Here is a 17,555-nt window from a genome sequence, read left to right on the forward strand (position 1 = left end):
CATCTACCGCAGTACTGTTTATACTGACTGGCAGCTGCTCTCCATGGAACTCCCCAAAATTAATGTTGCCTGTAGATTTGCCTGAGACAGCTGATGTTGCGGGGAGAGTAACAAAGCCTAATCCTATGCACATTTACACAGAAGCAAGCTTCACTGGGTTCAATGGCACCCACTCCCAAGTGAATACAGCATGGGTAGGCAAATTAGGCCCGGGGGCCGGATCCGGCCCAAACACCTTCTAAATCCGGCCTGTGGACGGTCCAAGAGTCAGCATGTTTTTACACGAGTAGAATGTGTCCTTTTATTTAGAATGCATCTCTGGGTTATTTGTGGGGCATAGGAATTCGTTCATCCCCCCCCAAAAAATATATATAGTCTGGCCCCCCACAAGGTCTGAGGGACAGTGGACTGGCCCCCTGCTGAAAAAGTTTGCTGACCCCTGGAATACAGGAAGCTGCCGTATACAGACTCAGACCGTTGGGTCCATCTAGCTTGGTATTATGTACACGGAAAGGCAGCAGCTCTTGCTCCAGGATTTCAGGTAGAGAGTTTCTCTCAGCTCTGGAGATGCTGGGGACTGAACCAGCAGATGCTCTGTCATTGAGCTCTGGCTCTTTCTCCAGCCTCCTGCTTGCCCTTCTGGGGCAAGTGTGAAAGGCCAGCTCAAGGAAAGTGCTGAGGGCAACCAGCCAGCTCCCTTCTTGTTTGGGCAGTCTTCTCTGTGGAACAAACATGTCTATTAAATATTTTAATCTCTGGGCTAAGACTTTTCTTATTTCATTTGCAATAATCTTGCTAGGGACAGATGGTGCCCTGGTGGCCTAGATAGCCAGCGGGAGTCCTCTGAGCTGCAGTGGGAAAGGGGCTTTGTGAAGCAGCAGCAGCAGCACCAAGTCTTCCTCCTCCTCCCATCCCTTGGGACAAGGCGGGGACTCATGCAAGCCTGAGGTGGGGCTGAAAAGAACTCTTGTCTGGTGAGATTTTCAACGAAGCAGGAGCAGGCGACGACAGGAACGGATGGGACAATGGCCGAGCAGCTGGATCTATACGGAAACCAGGTTGAAGATCCAGGCACAGCAAGGAAGAGGCTCCAGTTCTACTTGCACTGGCTGAAAGCATCACCCACCAGCTGTTGGCCTGATAACCTTTTGCATCGACAGTGGGTGAAGGCAAGAGGGCACCAGCCAAGCAGCAGCCTCCCGGCGAAAGACAGCCGGATGGGAAGCATCAAAGGACACAAAGTGGTGGTGGTGGGGACACAAAGAGGAAAAGGGGGGAAGGATGTCCCTCACCAGCTTTTCACAGCATTGGTCAGTTATCCCCAGTCCTTGTCTTAACAAGCATGTTGTTAACCAACTATTGTCCAGTGGTGAATATCCCTCTTTTGGGGAAGGTGCTCAGAAAGGTGAAGGCAGTTCAGCTTCAGACATGCCTGGAGGGAACGGATGACTTGGAGCTATTCCAGTTTGGCTTCAAGCCTGGCCATAGCATTGAAATTGCCTTGGTCACCCTAACTGATGACATTTAATTAATTTGTTGGGAGAGAGATGGGGGAATACATCCCTGCTGGTTCTCCTTGATCTCTCGGTGGCTTTTGATACTGACCGCAGTATCCTTTTGAAGCATCATAGGGAGGTGGGGGCACTGTGCTTTGGTAACTCCACTCCTACCTACAGAGCCACTTTCAGAAATAAGTTAAATGAGGCTTCTGGGAGTTGACCTGGGGTGTCCCACAGGGTTCCTTCTTGCCCCTCATGTCCTTTGACATCTATATGAAGCCTTTGGGAGCTCTCATCAGATCTGAAACACCATCAACATGCAGATGACACCCATCTCTCTCTCCCTGTTCTATCTAAATCAGGAGAGGTGATTGGGGTGTTAGAATAATGGTTGGAGGTGGCAAGGAGCTGGATTTGGGCCAATACAATAAATCTGAATCCTGGAAAGACAGAGGTGTTACATGTCCCAAGTTCTCACATCAAGGAGGTGGGGAGATGGCCCACTCTGGAAAGATCTACCTCTCCATTCCTGCGCAATGACTAACCACAACTGCTTTCTAGTCCCTCTATTGCTCTTGAACGCTGTGCAACACCCCGCTCCCCTGCTTTTTATAAAGCAAGCATCAGACAGGAGCCCCAGGGAGTGGAGGTGTAACTGCTGTTTAAAGAAGGGCTGCTTGCTACTTCAGTTGGCAAAATATGCAGCGAAAACAACAGGCCCCTTGCTTCTGGGATAGAAAATGGTGAGAGCCCTAGCAACAAGTCACCAGAGAGAGATCTGGAACGAGACATTGCAGCAACTGCCACCTGGTGGCCATTTGCTTCTGCTGTGCAAACCAATCTGCTGTACGGAAAGCGCCAATCCAATCAGACTGGAGGGTCATGGAAGCCTTCACTTGCGCTGTGCACCTGCTGCTGGCAGATGCAGCTCCCTCTGGAAGTGCAAAAAGTGTGCCACCGCAAACAAAAACAATGAGAGGGAGTTTGGCCTACCCTGTGGGTAGCAGAGAAAGGCTATGACATAAAGGTGGGGGGAAGAGGCTGTAGCTCGATGAGGATGGAGAGGCACAGTATGCCGACTGATGGGGCCCCCTTGAGCTGTCCAGCTTGTTTGTGCCCAGCAGCTGTTAAGAGCAGGCTTCCCATCGGTGCTAGCCAGCCCAAAACAGCTGGAGGGTTCATTTCCGTGTGTTGCCTACACATTCAGGAACTTAGCACTGAGAATGTGCACACACCATTTTTCTCCATTCATTTGCTTTGCACCAATTGCAGGGGGTTGGACTAGATGACCCCGGGGGTCCCTTCCAACTCTACAATTCTATGATTCGAGTTGTGATCCTACAAACCTGCTTCAGTTCTCACCGCAGTAATCTTTTATGAGCTCCACATGCCCTGCCCTTTCTAACTGCTCTCTTTCTTCCTAAAGATCATCTTAACGCCCCCACCCCCATAAAATCCTGAATCACTTTAGTGGTCCTTTTCTCCAGCTCCTCGAGTTTCATTATGTTTGGGCAGGCAACTGTCATGCTTGCTAACAAAGTGCCACAAATGTTCAGGCTGCTAGATAAGGGAGAAAAACTCCCAAGCATTAAGAGAGTATATCTCAACAATTTCAAACTGCTTCAACTTCCATTGATTCAGTAATCCTCACAACTGCCTTGCAAGGCGGGCCAGCAGGACTTCATACTGCAGACTGGGGCCCTTGGAGGCTGGGGAGCTGAGGAAATAAGAGTGGCCTAAATCCACCTACCAAGTTTGTAACAGAGGCAAGATTTGAAAAGGGGACTTTGCTTGGATAACAGGTCAGGACTCTTTGCCACTTCTCTAGATCAGCTCTGAGATTTAAACCAAGGACCCGCTGCTTTGCTCTTGCTACTGGACAAACCAGGCTGACAACAGCTGGGAGTATAAAAATAAGATATTTACCTCATTGTATCAGTTATCAAAGAAAAACAAAACAAAGACAAAAAGCAGTGTAAAAAAACGAACATACAAAGCTCAGGGCCGGCCTGACTGCTGCACACTGCCGTCCAAGCACCGCTCTCCTGCACCCTTGGGGTGGCAGCCTCCTTCTCAAGCAGGGAGGAGCAGCTGCCCAGGGCGGCAGAAGCATCTCCGGCTGCCCCCGACAAAGTGGCAGAGTTGGTTTGCCTGCTTGTGCGAGGCTTTCAGTTAAGCTTCTGGTCAGTGTCTCTGGTGGCGGAGTATGAGTAAGCTTTGCCCAGCACCAGCCGGTCCCGCAGGAGCTTGAAGAAGGCATAGTAGTTGCTGAAGAGGATCAGGGCCAGCGAGATGGTCTGGTGCCACTTCTCTGACACAATCAGTGAGTAGAGCTGATAGAAGATGACGGCTCCTTCGAGGAGAATCAGGATGTTTAAGATCCGCAGGGGTTTGCTGAAAAAGAACTGGACGGCCAAGAGATGGGTGAGGCATCGGCGATACCCTGGGAACTGCCCAGGCTGGCCTTCCCCAACCTGGTGCCCTTCCAGACTCCCAAGTTCCCATAATCCTTTTGGACTCCAAGCTCCCATAATCTTGACCACTGGCTGTGCTGACTGGGCCTGATGGGAGCTGTAGTCCAAAATATCTGGAGGGCACCAAGTTGATGAAGGCTGGCCTAGACTTTTGTCTGCAAGAGGAGTGGAACCTTGCTCTTTTGTTAAAACGATTAAATCTACTTAAGCGAATTCGAAAGTAAATGCAGGTGTGTACACCGATATGTTCCATTTGAATCTGGAGACTACCTTCCAACCTTTATTGCAGTGATTCTCAAACAGTTCATCAGGGGTTCAGCAATGGCGGACAAATGTCCTTGAACTCCAGCCACTACTGATCATTCCCTGCAACCTGCAGCCATAGAAGAGTGTTGGGTGTTTTCTAGGGTGCACCCTCTATCCACGGGAGGCCAACTGTGCTGGTATTAACTTTTGAAGCCCTAAAGGGGATGTGAACAGGTTGTCTTCACCTTATGAGCTTGCCTGAGCATTAATACTGGCCTCAGAGGCCCTTCTGTCTCCCTTCTTTGGTGCCTGGGCAACTGGCAGGGGCTGCAGACACAGCCATCCTTGGTTGAGGTTAAGACAAACTCCTTCTCTCTCTCTCCATCTTGAATTCTCCATGCTGAATTTTCTGCTCTTTTAATTAAACAGGCATCAGTTTAATTTCAGGGCATCAGTTATTCTATGCTAGCTGTTGCACTGCTATGATTTCACCTGGGTATAGTAACATCTTAGTATTATTCTTATTCTTTCTTTCTTTCTTTCTTTCTTTCTTTCTTTCTTTCTTTCTTTCTTTCTTTCTTTCTTTCTTCCTACCTACCTACCTATCGACTCCTCTTCAGACATTCTTCTTTCCGTGTTATGTGAGAAGGTTGGGGCAGGGGAAACAGGGGGAAATGTGCCAGTTCCTCCACCACCCCAGTATCTGTGCTCTCGCCATGAGGCTGGACAGCAAACTGTACTCAGAGAGGCTGCCTGGGTATTTCAGAACTCTGGAAAAACAAAAGGTTTTGAAAGCAAAGGGAGCCTCCGTGTGCACTGGGGACCTGCTGATTCACAGAGGGTGGCAGGAATGGCCATGAGAGCACAGCTTAGCACCCTCATCCCTGCAGACCCCTTCACATGCTTACTTAGGCCAGAAAGAAATGCCTGAAGAGCCATGGTGGCTATGTTCTATGTTGGAGGTGGCATGACTCTGAATACCAGTTGCTGGGAATCACAGGCGAGGAAAAGTGCTGTTGTGCTCAAGTTCTGCTGGTGGGTTTCTCACAGGCATCTGGTTGGCCTTTGGTCTGATCTAGCAGCAAGGTCCTTCATATGTTCTTAAAAGTACCAATCTGGCAACCAGGCAAATTTATGCATTTGTGCCTGCTCTCAAAAGATCTGGCTGCAGAATGCGGCTCCTTTAGGTAGCCCACCAGACAGAATGCATAAGAGTGCCAACACAGCATAGCGATTAGTGTGTCTATGCTCAAAACTCTTTGACCCAATCACTCTCTCTGTCTCAGATTAGCCTACCTCACATAGGGGTTGTTGTGAGGATAAACGGGAAGAGGTTCTACCTTGAACCTCACACCACTGGGCTCCTTAGAAGGATGTCAGCTCACTCAGTCATACATTCACCATTCTGCATTGGAAAAGAGCAAAACTTACATGAAACCGGAAGTGGGAGACATCTGAAGGCACAGCCACATTGTAGTGGCCGACGGCTTTGTACACATTTTTGCTGTGTTTCACTAGCACCCCCTGCGGCCACATGCATTCCTCGGTCCACCTGAAAAATAAATAAAGAGGCACCTGAGATGGGAGGAGAAAGATGGGAAAACTTCATAGATACAGTACCACTGTGTGTAATGGTGAATAGTCCCAAGGAAGCACTCAGAGAACTGCAGAGCAAGTCACTGATATTTTGGACTATAATTCCCACTAGTCAATAAACAAGGGCACCAGCTTAGAGAAAGCTGTTCTAACCCATCTACCCAGACATGAAATTGCAGACATGAGCTACTCCTGATAGTGCTATTTCAGGTGTGGCTGTGCATGTCGTGTGTGGAGAACATCTTCCTTGGGCTGCCAGCTATTTACTTTTATGTAAAAGGTGTTGAAATCTCTTATCATCCCCCCTTTTAAAGCCTTTGAAGCCAGAATCCAACAAGGGCTATGCCTGCCATAAAAGCTCCCCAGGCTAAGGAATGGCAGGCTTTGAATACCAGAGCCGGGGGGTCAATGAACAGTGGAGATCTGCTGCCTTCATGCACTGCTGGTTGGACTCAAAGCAATATCTGGTAGCTTGACAAAAATAGGAAAAAAGGACCCATATGCACAGGATTTGGGCCAGATCAAATGCTGGCAACCCAATATTTTCACCCTACCTGCTTCTGCTATTGCTTTATATGACCAGGTATGTCAGGATGAAAAGGGAAGCACTCATTTTTACTGGTGAGTGTATGTTTCTCACTTTTGATCTGATTCAGCTTCTGATACACACCTTAAAGAAGGCATGGATAGAAGAGCAAAGGGGTAGTTGTCCAAGGATACCCAATGGTGTCAACCGGTGCTTTTCAAGCGGTGTTCTTTAGAAACCGATTAAGGCTCAGTGAGAGCAGGAACTTACACAAGAGGCAACTTGCTTATCACACCCTGTGTGTCCCAGCACACCCTCAGTTTACTCAGACCAATGTTGAGCTTGCACATGAGCTACCTGCATCCTGCCCCAGGATGCAGTTAGCTACCTACCAGCCCCAGACATGTTTTTAGAAAGAGTATGGGAGCCATGATCAGAAATCTGCTTACTGATGCTGTAGCACGTTGGAGCAGAGGGCTGGATCAACCTTCTGCCAGCAGCCCAGGTGGGCTGCAGCCTTGTGGAGGAGGTCACAGTAGCGGGCAGGCAGCAAATGCTGCATGAGGATGACAGAGGTGCTTATGGAAACCAAGAGGAACAGCTCACACGACCATCGCTTGTCGTAATACTGGGTATTCTGTAGGAAAGCAAGGTGGGAGAGAGAGCATGCAGATGTTAGACAGGCATGGTATCTTTAGAGCTGGCCTTTCACCTCCACAAAGTAAACCAATCCAATTTGCATCTACCAAGAGAACTGCTTTTCTGGGTGCAAGGCAGTGAGATTGTGAGAACAGCAGGGATGGCCAACTCCTGGGCCACTCTATTTCATGAGTGGTGGCAGAGGAGGCCACAATGTACAAAATTTCAAAGAGTTGCTAGCTACTGACACCATTTGCTGCCTTTGCCTAAACAAAACACACTCATGCAAATCATCTGTGGCCCAACAGGAACGAAGACCACACATGTACAAAAACAAAACCCCCAAATTCTGAAAAGCTGTCAAGCCTACCTGCTTTAAAGAGCAAGTAAATAACGGGAAATTCAAAGCCAACAATATCCACTTTTGTTTCCTTCCAGGTTGCCACCCACAAAAGAAATATTTGTGTTTATTTATGTTTCAGTTTATGTGTTTGTTTCTGACATTATCTGTTTTGTCAGTACTTCATTGTGTGTAGAAACTAGCTTGCTGTACAAAGGAAAAATTTGCATTTATCACTCGCCCACTTTTGCCTCTGGCCCCGTCCACCACTGGCATGAAGCCTCTGAAAGGTTCCTCAGAAGGAAGTGCGGTCCCTGGGTCAAAAAAGTCCCCCCTCAATTAGATTTTGTGCTGCAGAGGCAACTCACCCATTGTTCACATACCTTCACAAACCAGACGGGCACAAAGGCCACATAGTATGCGCTGAGCATGGAGCTCACCAGCACCTCCTTCATGCGCCAGTTGAAGTCCATCTTCAAGTACTCCACCTCGTTGCGGATCAGGTCCGGGGAGAGACAGCAGGCGTGGGTGGGCATGGCTTCCATGCCATACAACTGTCGGGTGTGCTGCTTCCAGGTCTCCTTCAGAACAGATAGGTAGTCCTTGCCCCTTGAGCTGACCTCACCTGTGTCACGGGGGCCAATGTTGGCCACTTGGGAGAAGAGGCCAGTCTTGCGGAAGTCACAGTTCAGCTGCAGGAAGGGGACGTACATGCCAAACCTGGGAAGAACAGAAAGAGAGGGGCTCTGAAATTTCTCACTGTTATTATTTATCTGCCCAAGGCAACCAAAAGCAACTTATAATCATATGAGAAGGGTTTTCTGGTACTTACGGATAGCACAAGAACAAGAGGTTGAGGAGTGAGTATGTCCTGAAGAGGTGGATTATGGATCGGCACAAACTCCAACCTGCCCCAGTAAGGACAGCAAAACGAGTGATCACCAGGAAAACAGAGCGCGGAAGAGAGACTTTGCCAGTATGAGAAGCCTGGGAGGAGGAAGAGGAAGATAAGACGAGCCTGGCTTGCTGGATCAGGCCAAAGACCCATGTAGTCCAGCATTATGTTTCAACAGTGGCCAGCCAGATGCCTGTGAGAAACCCACAAGCAGGACACAAGCTCAGCAGCACTCTCATGTTCCCCAGTTGTTGGAATTCCAAGGCATCCCATCTCCAATATTGAAGGCCATCGTCATGACTAGCAGCCACTGATAGCCTTATTCTCAATGAATTTGTCCAATTCTCTTTTAAAGTCTCCCAAAGTGGCAAACATCACCCCATCTTGTGGGCATATAATAATAATAATAATAATAATAATAATAATAATAATAATAATAATAATAAATTATTTATACCCTGCCCTCCTCGGCCAGAGCCGGGCTCAGGCTAACACCAATAAAATTATAATAAAACATAATGGGGGGGAACCCAGTTTATTAAAATAAGGGTTAAAATACAATTTAAAATGCAGCCTCATTTTAATAGTAGTCCATAAATCATATATTCCCTCTCCCTTTGGGGAAAAATCAGCAGTGCTTCAGAATTCCTAGTTCTAGGGTTGCAGACTGTAAGCATATTCACTAAGTCCCAATGAATTCAAAGGGACTTAGTTCTGAATAAACATGCTTGGGATTGCACTGTTATGTGGCTTAAGCCAAACGTCCACTAAGGGCTGCTTTACTCCATCTGTGGTCTCTCTGCACCCATTAAGACAGGTGAGGAAGGCCATGCCTTACAGACTGGGGTGAAAGGACATAGTGGGTCATGTTTTTTGGAACTCCCTCCCTACAGAAGCTCACCAGGGCTAATCCCTGCTTGCTTATGGGAAGCCAGTAATAGACATATCCACTGGAATGAATGGAGGCTGCCACAGAGCACATCTGCTCTTTACATAATAAAGAAAAGCTGAAACAAGTACAGGCTTAAATACAGGAAGCGAGTAACCCCCCAGATAGGGTGGGGGGCTCCAGGCCTCTACCTCCTTCACCTCCTTCACGATAGCACCAATCAACCTCCTTGCCAGAACAATGGTTGTCACTGCCAGGACGTTGAAGTCGATGAGATGAAAATTCTGTAGAAAGAAACAGAAAAAAAGGACTTGATTGGTCCACAAGCTTATAGAAAAATGAAAATGGAGAGGCTTCCATGGGCCACTGGGAAACATATGAGAAGTTATAGCAGAAAAAAAGAACCCACCACCACCAAAGATCCAACTTCATGAAGACTAAGGGAAGGTTCACTCACTCCAAGACTTACTGCTTCTTTGAGCTGAATTCCACCTGGTTTTTTTGCCTTAATTCTAACTCATATGGATGAATGTTCTATGACCATAGAACTGGAGAGGTTTGCTTCACAATACCCACAGCATTAGGATACTGCCCGCCACCACCCGCAGGCAAGGAACCTTTGTGGACCTGCATAATCTGGAAGAGGTTGGGAGTGCAATCTTAGAATTCACAGAACGAACCTGACCTTCTTGGCTATTCCATGCAAAGTGTGCACCATTATGCTTCTGGGCACTGGCAAATGCCTGATCAGATCTCTGAAGCCAGCTTTGCTACTAGTCATAAATATGAAATGAAGCAGCTTTTTTCACTTTCTGATTATATAATGCACATCTTTTGCAGCAAAACTTGTCCTGTTATAACATGTTCTGTCAATAGGTGTCACTGTAGAGCCCTGTTCAAGGAAGCAGTGCAAGGTCTTCCTCTTTAAGAAAGCTTTTAGAGAATAATAAAAAAGCTTCAGTGTTATTTTGTGTGTATATGTCTATACTTTTCTTGATCTTATCAATGTGATTTTGTAATCTTGCAAGTGAGCAGCTAGATATCTAGATACTCACCAACGAGGTATGGGATGGAGGGTGTGATGGTGGGTACCACCACACTGTTTTGTAGATGTTGATGTAGTGGACAAAGAGGGCGATAAGGTGGCAGAAGAAGAGCTGGAGTTCAAACAAGATGCTCCTCTCAATGGGAAGCTCTGGGATCTTGCAGTGCTGGAGGGGAACCACTGTCTGGGTTGCCAGAGGAGGGCTGGAAAGGCCCGTTCCTGAGCCACTCCTGAAGAGGGGCAGAAGGAAAAAAGACAGCTCAGAAAAACTTCTGAATGCATCCACCCACCTAAGAATTAGGCCTGAAATTGCTAACATGAATGTGCTACTTTTTGTACCAATGTATTGCGTTCTCCCAATTTCCCCTCCTCTGTGTCATAAGAAGCCCCCCACTCCATGCCCCCTACTCTACCTGTCTTGCCCTCCCTTCAATGCCACTATGGTGCACTTTCCCAAGGCAAGAAAGGGTGATGTGCCTGCACTGCCAATGTCTTACAGCAATAATAATAATAATAATAATAATAATAATAATAATAATAATAATAAGTTCTGTAAATCATTTGCAGAGCCTTTTTGAAATTCATGGCAGCTCAAGACAAAAATAATTAAAAACAACAGAATCAGTCATGGCAGTATGCAGTATCCCAGACTGGACTACTGTAATGCTTTCTGGAAAGGGATACTTCTAAAGGGAGCCTGAAACTTCCAGAAATTCGGCCACCAGATTGTTTGTGGGCCTAGGTGGTGTCTGTAGTAGTTACACATTCAACACTGAATTTAGAGCATCAGTAGCTGCTAAAGACCTAAATGGTTTAGGGCAGGGATGGAGAACCTGTGATCCTCCGTAAACTGCTGGACTGTAACTACCACCATCCCTGAGCACTGGCCACACACACAGAGGCTGGGGTTGATAGGAGTTGGAAGTCTAACAACATCTCAAGCACCACAGAAAGATGCCTCAGCCCTGGTTTAGATGCACAGCATTGGAAGGCTGCCCTACAGCTATGTAAGCATGACCAGGCTCTTAAAAAGGCATCAGCCTCCTCCCACTCTAGCCTCCCACTAATGTCAGTCAGGCTGGTGGGTGCCATGTAGACCTCCAGTTTCACATGGCAAAAATTCTCATATTGCACAGCAAAGGGATTTAGAGTAGGGCCTGACCTAAATGGGACACAGTGAAAGTGCTCTCATTGGGAGCTGCAGTCTCTATGAAATCCCAAGCATTTGCAGTGCTTTTTCAAAGCTGACAGTGTTTCATGCTTGAAAAACCCTAACAGTCCTGCAAGTTAGGTCAGTATTGCGACCACCATACTGCAGGTGGATGCAGTGGTTGATGGATACAGCTAGTGTGTTTGTGGCTGGGGTGAGATTTGAATCAGCATTTCCCTTTTAGAGAAAGGGTCATAGCTCAGCGCTAGAGCATCTGCTTTGTTGTGCAGAAGGTCCCAGGGTTTGATCCCTGGCATCTCCAGGTAGCGCTGGGAGAGACCTGTCTGAAATTCTGGAGAGCTGCTGTCAGTCAGTGCAGACAGCACTGAGCTGGTTGGACCAATGCTCTTTCTTGGTGTATGGCAGTTTCCTATAAACTTTTCTAAGCCACTGTATACAGGACAAAAGAAGTAGCTAAGCTTGATGAGCTGTACTGGGTCAACTTTGGGTGCTGGAGGAGCAAGGGAGAATTCAGATAGGACAGAACTCTGTATCAGACAGAATGATCCAACAGTCTCTGGGGGTTCATGCCCACCTGGTACGGGAGCGCACGCTGGTGACTGAAGAACTGGTGGAATGGCCAGCGCCCCCAGTGGCTCCAGTTTCACAGAGCGGATTGCGGCAGTAGGACGTCCGGTTAGGGCCCCTTCTTCCCCCTGCCATAACCACCAATAGTCAAAGAGGGTTGAGCTCTCTCATCAAACGATTACTTTGGTTTGAAGAACTGGAAATGTTAGGTCTGGGTAGTCATAGCAATTCCTTAGGTATCTGCAAAACATCACACAGTTCTAAAATTTCCAGAGGAATTTGGTACACACACTGACACCAACCCTTAGTGTGTGAACCCTTAGGCTTCACAGAGATTCTCTTAGTGATCATTACAACAGCCCTGAAAGGTGGATCAGTAACAGTACTCATATATTGCGGATTCAGGGCTGAGAGTCAGAGGCACACCCAAAATTGCTTAGGGTCTTCATAATAGATGAAAGACTGGAACGAGGAGCTTGAGCTTTATGTTACACCAATACTCTTCACGTGTAAGCGTTTCAATAGCTAGTTCTAGTATAAGTAAGCCCTTTAGAAGTATAAGGATGTCTTCACGTAAAATAGCGCATGCCATGGGGAACCAAACAGCGGCCAAACAGGTGCTCCACTGTAGTGTGTCCCCTTCTCACAGACGTGTCTGCCTGCCTGTCTATTAGAACACAAATATTTTTAGTGTGTACAATGCACTCCCTAGGAATGAGAAGCTGGTGTCTAGACATCAGAGCTGTGTCTAAAAATTCAATGTTGGCTCCTAAGAATATCACTTTCTCTTCCTAGCCCTAGTTATTAAGGAAGGGAAGGTTCAGCAAAAGCGGCAGTGGTATAATGGAGGACATTTCTTGATCCTGGGCTCAAATCCTCGCTCAGCCATGAAACAAACAGTGATCTTGAACCAGACCCTATTGGGTAACCTATTTCACAGAATGGCTGTGAGAATACAATGGGAGAAAGGGTGGTGATGGTGGAGGAGGAAAAAGATGTATGCCTTGAGTTCCTTGGGTGGGGGAATGAGATATAAAAGTGGCAATAAATATGATCCATTTCCAAGTACCTTCCCATTTCCCATTTGTAAGAAAAATCACCAAAGCAGCTTAGAATTTTAAAATAATTAGTGCAGTATAAAAATGTCCATGGCAATAAACATTTACAACAATCACAGTAATTTTAATGCTCAGCAGCGATACAATGAAACAAAATGTCCATGAAAAAAGCTTTCTAAAAGCACAATAAGATGAAACATATTTTTGCTGCTTGCCAAAAGGTAGGCACAGATGGAGCCAACCAAACCTCCTTTAAGAGAGCATTTGATATTCTTGTGTCATCGACCCACCTGCCATACTCTTAGTGACAGAAGGAGGCCTCAGAAAAATACTCATCATTGTTTTCTGATGGCACTCTACAAGCCCACCTCCCCAGATCCACTTGGCATCTGGGCAGATTTCGCCCCTACTACAAGCTAGCACCCAGGGACACACTGGGAGAGGGGCTGACTCTACTTTCTAGTAACCCCTAGCCATTAAGAACCAAGCCCTCTCCTACCTATGTAGCCCCACCCTGAACTCCACTTTTCAGTAACATCAAGAGTATGGAAATGCAGTAGGCACTGGTTTCTATTTATGGAAGGAATAAAAGGGGGAGGGTCACAGTTTTTGGTGGAAATGCAGAAGTCCCAGTTTCAACCTTTGGCATCTCCAGAAAGGGCTGGGAACAGCCCCTGCCAGAAGTCCTAGAGAGCCTCTGCCTGTCAGTGTACACCAGTGTTTCCCAACTGGGGGCCATAGAGCCCCCTGGGCCCCCCCAGGATTTCCCAAGGGGGGCACAGGTGAAAATCGTATAAATTGAGGGCCACAGCATGAGGCTAGGAAGCCACAGAGGGATGTGAGAATCAAAGGGAGAAAATCCTGATTGGCTGGCTATCCGCTTGGCCAATCACAAGCGGGTAAAAGGGAGACCCACCAGGGCCTCGAGCTCCTTTTTGCCATGTATGCTTTCTTGGAGCAGTTCTGGTTTGTTTCCAGCAGAAGCGGGCGATCGCTGAGGCTCCTGTTTTGACCAGTAGAGTCTGCGATCCAAAATCCCCAGGTCAGGTAAGTGCGATGGTGGGGTGGCAATGGGTAGGGCTGGGAGAGCTGGAGCTGCTTGTTGATGCTGTCAGTGCTGTGCCTAGTGGCAGCCTGAGCCTGACTCTGCAAGGTGCAAGCCACCCCAGTGCCTAGCTGAGCAGGGTCGTCTGGTGCTGCTGACTTGCATCTTGTAAATAACTAAGGGTCTACTGAGTTCAGTTGGCCTTACTCCCAGGTAAGGGTGTGGGGGGCTATAGTGTTTTATCTAGGCAGCCAGGGCTCCTTCAGATGATAAGGTACTTTTGCACCAGGTCAGTGAGGACCACTTGCTTTTTTAAATTCTCCCATATATACAGAACTCCCTGTGCACCTTTCCTACACTGCAGGGGGTTGCACTAGAAAGATGATCCTTGGGGTCCCTTCCAGCTCCATGATTCTATGTTTTTCTGCTTCAACAATATTTCATTATGTTCCTATCATTTTATGTAATTGTATTTTGTATAAATTATAAAAACTACAAACAAAAACATGTTCTATTTATAAGCAAAACGTTTAAATAGCTACCTTTCTACCAGTAGGATGGGAGAGGAAGGGAATAGCCAGGATTTTTGTTAGGGCGCAGGCTTTTGTTAGGGGGGGAGGGCAGAACTTCAGATTTGCATTAATTTTTACTGCCCCCTGCCCCCTCTTGGCTATGCCCATGAGGGGCCATAGGAAGGAAACAAGGTCAGAACGGGGCCATTGTTGGAAAAAGGTTGGGAAACACTGATGTACACCACTGGGCTTCAACTGGTGCTTAAGAACCCACTGGTGGCTTATGGCCTGGCCTAAGGCATACTTATTCTATTTATAGATGTATTTATATCCTATCTTTTATATGCTGAAATATCAGGGTGGGGTACAGCAATACGACTTCATTAGAGCCATGGCAAAACAATCATTAAAATGACTGGTAAGTCAAAAAAAGCTTCCAATAGCCGCATTAAGACTAAATAGTCTTAAACAAACACCTAAAAATCAAAAGGAAGGATGCTTGCTGAATCTCTGCTGGAAGAGTGTTCTGCAGCATGGGACCAGCAATGCAAAATGCCTGACTTCTAATGGAGGCCAATTGGGCCTCTGTAACATGGTGCATGGCAGCAGCAGCAACACTATCCCTGTACAAATTGGTAGCATAAAATGGAAATGTGGGTTCTCAAACACAGGGACTGAAGAGGTTGAGAGCTATTGGTGTCAATATAACAGAGCTGGATGGACCAACAGAATCAAAGACGTAGAACTGGATGGTACCCCAAAGGTCATCTAGCCCCCTGCAATGCAGAAATCACAATGAAAGAATCCCTGACAGATGGCTATCCAACCTGGAGAGTCCACCATCTTCTGAGATTGCCCATTTAACAGTAGTTTGAGACTCAGAACTAGGTAGCTACAGTGTGTTCCTAACATTATACATCAGGTCTGTGCAACCAGCGATTCTCCAAGCCAAACACAGCCCACAAGCCATGTATTGTGGCCTGCCAGGAGATCACAGTCACCAGGAGTCCCCACATGCACCCCAGACAGGCATCAAACCCTCAAGGTTTTATCACACCCCTCATTTGACAGCTGCACACAGCTAAGGAGCTGGGTTTGGCTTGGTGGGCCAAAGCTTGTGTGCAGGGCTGTCGGTTAGTGCAGACAACACTGAGTTAGGCGGACCAGCTTCTGGCTCTGCCTAAGGCATCTTTGTGTGACAATAGCAATAAACTAACAGCTGCTGCTGACAAGCAGGGATAGTTTGCCAATTACTCTGAACAGCACCTGGCTCGTGCTGGCACCACGGGACAAAATGGCAAAGAGCAGAGGGCCAAAATGAAAAGAATCAGAGGAGTGTACAAAGAAAAAGTAAAATGTTGGTGAGGTGGGGGGGGGGGGGAGAGAAATGGGAGCCCCTGCCATAAAGGGACAGACCTCCTTTATGGGAGACCAAACTTCGGTCAACCACTGTAAAGGAGAGAGAAAGAAGGGGAAATGCTTGATTGTGTCTTTTTCCTTCTCCCTCCTTCTCCTATTTTCCTTTTGTGCCAGGCCATTTAATTCTTAAAAGACCGAGGACAGGGACAGGTGACAGGTCTTATCTGGAACACTTGTAAGTCACAAGTGGGAACCGCCCCCGTTTCCCCACCCAGCTAAACAGCGAGCGTAGAAAACTAAGAAACACAGATTCTGTGGGTGGGGCGGGGAAGTTCAGGCCATGTGGGGGGTGGGAACCCAGGGGGCGCGGATGGGCCGGGCGTCAAGGGGGCGAGAGGGGGCCGCACGCGGCGGGAGGGGCCAGCGACGGCGGAGGGAAGCCTGCGGACAACCCCCTCCTTCTCCCCGCCGCCTTACCCATCTCCCGCAGGCGGAGCTCGGTCGGAACCGGGTGGTGGCGGCGGCGGCAGCAGCACCACAAGCAGCGAGGAAGAAGATGGCGGGCGGAGCCTCGCGTTCTCTGCTAGGGAAGACGACGGCATCCGACGAAGGACAAAAGGGGCGGTGGGGAATAAGCATTGGCGGAGGGGGCGGAGTCAGTCACGTGGCTCGTTGGGCGGGAAGAGCGGCGGGGGCCTCAGGCCGCGTCTTCCTTGGGCGGCGGGTAGCGCGCGGCTTGATGGAGGGAGGCGGCCCTTCAAGCGCGCGAAGAGCCGCTGTCAGTTCAGGGGCTAGTTAAATGTCCGTCTCTAGGTCTAGGACCCGGCGCCAGCCACGTGGTACCTTCAGGCAGTTACTGGACTACAACTCCCATCATGCCTCATCGCTGGTGAACCACTTCTGAGGAAGCCCGGAGACCTCTTCGCCCCTGCGGGGATCCTAACGGGCGTCTGCTGGAAGCCCTCATGTACCAGCCACACGCATGCGCGCACTCCACTTTCCCCCGCGGCTATTGTGTACTTGCCACATGCTACGTGAGGGGAAAGGATGCGTATGTGGACCTCTAGCTGCCACCGGCAAACATGGACAAAAGCCACTTAGGATGGGAGTTGAAGCCCAATATCGAGAGCCACCGCTCCTAGCTTACTTCCACCGACTGCGGGATCTCCTCAGCCGAACCTACGTGCCAGAGCTATTGTGGGGCTTAACTATGGAGAGGGAGAATAACGGACACCACCTTGACCTCCTTTGCAACAGTCAACCTGGTCCCTACTGCCCACTAGTGGGCGTTTCAGAATTCCATGTGGGCGGTAAGGGGTTCTACGGCACATGTTACTGCAGCACTGGTGGGCGGTAAGGAAATTTTACCCTCAAGTAAGATGCATTAGTGCGTGGTACGTATAAAAAGGTTGACTACCCCTGGTCTAAGGAGTACTTCACACTTGTATTTTTCTAAGGCCTTTAAAAACCCCCCACCCTAGTGCTGACAATTAAGATTGTGCATTCCACTGACTCAACCCTTCCCCTCATGTCATATAAGCACACACACACACAGTGGGTTTTTTTTTTGGGGGGGGGAGTACAAAATAATGCCCCCCTTTTTTGCTGCCCGATCACAACATTGCAATAGTGCTGCTGCACGACAATTTATGGAGGGGCCTCTGCTTGCTTACCACTACCACCAACTGACAATG

The 17,555-nt window shown here is 48.1% G+C and overlaps 1 protein-coding gene across 4 annotated transcripts; it reads right to left on the reverse strand.

The window, feature by feature from the left end:
* Positions 1–3,399: 3,399 nt before the first annotated feature.
* TMEM39B (transmembrane protein 39B) lies at positions 3,400–16,609 on the reverse strand. 4 transcript variants are annotated; one of them, XM_028739014.2, is made up of 9 exons: positions 16,339–16,472; positions 11,895–12,127; positions 10,160–10,379; positions 9,305–9,388; positions 8,153–8,307; positions 7,704–8,040; positions 6,791–6,978; positions 5,651–5,771; positions 3,400–3,904 (listed from the first exon to the last, which is right to left on the reverse strand). In XM_028739014.2, the coding sequence occupies exons 2-9, from the start codon at positions 12,020–12,022 to the stop codon at positions 3,668–3,670; spliced, it is 1,470 nt and encodes a 489-aa protein (XP_028594847.1). In that variant the 5' UTR covers positions 12,023–12,127; positions 16,339–16,472; the 3' UTR covers positions 3,400–3,667. The 4 variants fall into 4 exon arrangements, with proteins under 4 accessions (XP_028594847.1, XP_028594846.1, XP_077788031.1 ...); XM_028739013.2 differs by having other exon boundaries at positions 9,296–9,388; XM_077931905.1 differs by having other exon boundaries at positions 9,296–9,388; positions 11,895–12,015; positions 16,339–16,458.
* Positions 16,610–17,555: the final 946 nt, after the last annotated feature.

This window comes from Podarcis muralis, chromosome 7, assembly GCF_964188315.1.
Source record: "Podarcis muralis chromosome 7, rPodMur119.hap1.1, whole genome shotgun sequence".
Taxonomy (NCBI): Eukaryota; Metazoa; Chordata; class Lepidosauria; order Squamata; family Lacertidae; genus Podarcis; species Podarcis muralis.